Source organism: Pteropus alecto, unplaced genomic scaffold (genome assembly GCF_000325575.1).
Source record: "Pteropus alecto unplaced genomic scaffold, ASM32557v1 scaffold43, whole genome shotgun sequence".
NCBI lineage: Eukaryota > Metazoa > Chordata > Mammalia > Chiroptera > Pteropodidae > Pteropus > Pteropus alecto.
The window spans coordinates 5,307,747-5,311,745 of record NW_006435764.1 but is presented as its reverse complement, the minus strand read 5'-3'; the positions used below and the strand labels follow the sequence as shown (position 1 = coordinate 5,311,745).

General features: G+C 59.4%; 2 protein-coding genes across 3 annotated transcripts in view; one reads left to right on the top strand and one right to left on the bottom strand.

Annotated features, from left to right (window-relative positions):
* CUNH11orf68 (chromosome unknown C11orf68 homolog) overlaps window positions 1–260 on the bottom strand; it is a 2,925-nt gene extending 2,665 nt beyond the window's left edge. The window contains exon 1 of the mRNA XM_015588732.2: window positions 105–260. The gene's annotated coding sequence lies outside the window, so the exon portion shown is untranslated. The remainder of the gene's footprint in view (window positions 1–104) is intronic.
* The window catches only part of DRAP1 (DR1 associated protein 1), a 19,772-nt gene extending 15,985 nt beyond the window's left edge, over window positions 1–3,787 (top strand). The window contains exons 2-7 of one of the 2 annotated variants that reach the window (XM_006911316.3): window positions 124–196; window positions 307–400; window positions 709–828; window positions 949–1,042; window positions 1,257–1,345; window positions 1,649–1,876. In XM_006911316.3, coding sequence (XP_006911378.2) covers window positions 124–196; window positions 307–400; window positions 709–828; window positions 949–1,042; window positions 1,257–1,345; window positions 1,649–1,754 — 576 coding nt within the window. In that variant the 3' untranslated portion in view covers window positions 1,755–1,876. Of the gene's footprint in view, window positions 1–123; window positions 197–306; window positions 401–708; window positions 829–948; window positions 1,043–1,256; window positions 1,346–1,648; window positions 1,877–3,341 lie in introns of those variants that run through there. The other variant, XM_025046357.1, reaches the window with a different exon arrangement.
* The last annotated feature ends 212 nt before the right edge of the window (window positions 3,788–3,999 follow it).

Sequence of the window (3,999 nt, the reverse complement as noted above, 5' to 3'; positions counted from 1 at the left end):
GGGGACCCGGACGCCCCGCCCCCTTCCGTGCCCTCCCCGCGTCGGTGCCCCCCGCCCCCTTTCTCCCGGGATACCCCTCTGGGACAGAGGCGACGGGGTCCGACCTCTCCGCTTCCTCCCAAGGCGCGTATCAAGAAGATCATGCAGACGGACGAAGAGATTGGGAAGGTGGCGGCGGCTGTGCCTGTCATCATCTGTATCCTGTCCAGAGCCGGCCGGGTTGAGGGACGTGGGGGAGGGAGGCAGCCCGGGGTCCTCTTGTGTGGGCTTGGGCCCCACTCCCGCGTTCTCCTTGACGCCCCTGAGCCCGGGCGCTCGAGCTCTTCCTGGAGTCGCTGTTGAAGAAGGCCTGCCAGGTGACCCAGTCGCGAAACGCCAAGACTATGACCACGTCCCACCTGTGAGTGGCGGCGGAGCTGGAAGGGCCCGGTGGGGCCCTGCCCCAGGAGTTCACACACTTAAGAGAAGCTGTGTCCTGACGGGGAGGTGGGAGGCTGCTGGGAGACCAGCAAGACTTTAGAGACTGGCGGCTTTGAACTTGGAGAGGAGGGGCTGGGTGTTCCAGCAAAGGGATGAGGTCAGGTGGTGGAGGTGGGTGGAGGTTTTCCAGGCTTTATTCTCTTGACATCCAGAGCTTCTTGCTGTTCCGTGCTGAGAGCCCAGACACCTGGGCCCTGCCAGATGCCATCTGCTCCTCACCTCTTTCAGGAAGCAGTGCATTGAGCTGGAGCAGCAGTTTGACTTCTTAAAGGACTTGGTGGCATCCGTGCCTGACATGCAGGGGGATGGGGAAGACAACCACATGGATGGGGACAAGGGCGCGCGCAGGTAGGGAGCCAGGGCCAAGTGTCCAGACGTGGAAGGTCAAGGCCATTGAGGTTAGAGGTGGCTGGGGGGTGGGGAAGAAGCGGGGAGACCTCTGGGCAGATGGATCGTACCTTCCCAAAGGGGCCGGAAGCCAGGCAACAGTGGCCGGAAGAATGGTGGAATGGGAAGCAAAGGCAAAGACAAGAAGCTGTCGGGGACAGACTCCGAACAGGAGGTGAGTGAAGCCCTCAGCCCTCTGTCCTGCCCTTCTGAGCTGGCTGGAGGCCTGGTCCCATCTTCACCTCGTGACCTTGTTGTTCCTCGGTTTCTTTGTTTGTAAATTGGAGCTATGGAGGGCAACCTCCTGTCTCTGCCACATCAGGGGTGTAGGCTCTTCAGTGATGGGCTCATGCCTTTCTTGTCACCTCTGACCCCTGCCTTGCTCCCAGGATGAGTCTGAGGACACTGACACTGATGGAGAAGAAGAGACACCGCAGGCGCTACCCCAGGCTAGCCACCCCCCTGCCCACTTTCAGAGGTAAGCAGCTCAGTGGCCCCAAGGCTGACTTGTTCCTCTTGGCCTCCCTGCTTCTGTTGGTTGTGGGAGGAACTGAGCAGTGTTTAAAGGCAGGAGCCTGTGCCCGGGGTAGGGCATTGGATGGGGCCTGGGCAGGGGCTGTGTGACCTGCCCTGGGCCCTTCCCTTCTCTGGGCTTGGCTCCCCTTTGCTACAGAGGGCGGCGGACTGTATGCTGCCCTGTGGAGGGCGGGACGAGGCTCAGTGGGCAGGACTGGGTCCTGGAGAGTGGCCTGATCTTCCTCTCCTGCTTTCTGTCCTGCAGCCCCCCAACACCTTTCATGCCCTTCACCTCAACTCTGCCTCTGCCCCCAGCACCCCCGGGCCCCTCAGCACCTGATGCAGAGGATGAAGAGGATTATGACTCCTAGCGCCCTCTGCCCCCCAGGCCACATCCCCTTTTAGTTGGTTTTAGTTGTTCTGGGGGGAGAAGAGGAGGTAGAACTGTTCTTAAATTTATTAAAAAATAATAATAAAAGGGAACTTCAGTGTCTGTCCCAGCCTCTCTCCAGGGCTTTGTGGCCACCTTTCCATTCATCCACCTGATTTCCCCACACTGGACTGGAGCCAGGAGCCGTGGTGGGCCGGGCAGCGGCCAAGTGCAGGGAGGGGCTTCAGGCCTCAGATCTGCCAGGGCAGGAGCCGGGGTGCTGATAGAAACGCGGATAGAGCGGCGTAGGGCCTGAGCCGGCAGCTGCTGGTTGTGCCAGTGACAGCCTGTCTCATTGTGCTGTGTGACCCTGGGCAGATTCCTACCGCTCTCTGAGCAGCTGCTTCTTGTCTCTCTTATGGAGATCGTTCTGCCCACTCTGGGCTGCTGCAAAGGGACAGACAGGATGAGCTCTGTGCCTGGTGCCGTGATGGTGGGGGAGGGGCAGTGGGAGCAGAGGTAGGGGAGATTGTGGAAGGCCTCGAAGGCCGGCTCGTGAGTTGGGCAGGGACCCAGTCAGTCAGTCCACATCCATTTCTGAGCAGATGCTGGTGCTTTCGGAGAGCAGTGGCTTGGCGAGGTTGGGCAGGAGGCGTGGGGAGCAGTGGGCAGACTCGAGGTCCATGGTGGCAGTGACTCAAGAGCACTGCTGGCTGCCTGGACATGGCACTGAGAGGGAATGACCCTTCAAAGGCGTTCAGGTTTCTTTCTGCAGCTACTTGGGCAGGGGTCTTCTCCAGCTGGGGGACCCCAGGAAGAGCAGGATTAGGCCTGAGGATCACAAGTTTGGCTATGATGAATTTGGGGTGCCTGTGAGGCCACCGAGGAGAGATATGGAGTGGGCACGTGGGCATAGGTGCCCGGAGACAGATGTGTAAACCTTGAGAGGAGGTGACCTCGCCCTAGGGAGAAAGGGACAGCTCTTCATAGGAGACTGAAGAGCAGCCAGACCCAGGAGCCCCTCGGAGTGCCCAACCAGGGGTGTTTGGGAGGAGGGAGTGGCCAGCTGTGAAATGCTAGGACACCCTGTAGGCTTCAGGGAGGCCTTCGCCAGAGCTGCCTCAGTGGCTTGGGGGTTGTTGACAAGCTGAGGAGAGCTGCAGGTGAGAAACTGAGGTGAGCTGAAGCAGCACCACTCAGCGGTAGGAGGAAAAGGAGAAAGCAGTGGCTCAGAGTGAGTGAGGAAGAAGTTGTTTTGTTTTTTTTTTAAGATGTAGAAATGCAGGCTTGTAATGAGGGAGGGGTCGAAAGGACAGGAAGAGGGACAATCAATGGAGTGAGGTGGGGGGGTGCCCAAGGCGACCCCAACCTGATGAGGGAGAGTGAGTAGGTTTAGGTGAGGGGATTGTGGTGTTCAGTTTTTATTTGAGGCGTCTTGACTTCTGCGAAACAGGAGGCTGCGGGCAGGTGTGGGTGGCCCAGGGCAGCTGGAGACTGGAGCACGTGGGTCCTGTCTGCCTCTCATCTGCTCCCACTCTGGGTCTGGTGCCTCTGCTTTCTTTTGGGGAACCATCTACTCATCCTGCAGTGTGTACCGCAGACCCCACTCCCTGGGGTTGAGGGATGGGAACCTCGAACCAGCTTGGCCAATCACAGCCCACACACACTCTGACCGCAGTGAGTGGTGCAGGCCGGACGTGACCACTGGAACTTCAGGTGGGACCACTGAGAAAGGGTTTTGTCATGATCACTGGCTTCCCTGTGGCTTAGAGGGCAGCAGGGAACCCTCTCAGAAGTCTGGGTGAGGGCAATGGCAGCCATACTAGGGTAGCAATGCTGACAGAATGTAGGCCAGGAGCTGCTGTGCTACTGAGGGGCGATCGCGACGGAACAAGGCCAGCACGGTAGAACCAGGAGGCTCAGAGGCCCGGATGTCTGATGGCACCTGAACACCTGGGCCCAGTCTTGCCCGAAGCCTGCCTACCTCGAGTCTCTTAGTCACGTGAGCCAATAAACGTTTTATTCTCCCTCGGAGTCAGCTGGGTTTCTGTCACTTGGAATTGAAAGTGCTCTGGCTGCCAGGGACCATGAATGGGAGGCGGCTCCCGTGGGCCCAGGAGCGGGAGTGGTTTTCTCTAGTGGCATGTTGGGTTCGGTCCCAGGGAAGTTGGGCACCTGGGCCCACTGAGCTGAGAGCACGCCAGGCGGCTGTGAGGAATGGCGGCGGGAGAGGAAGAGACCTGGGA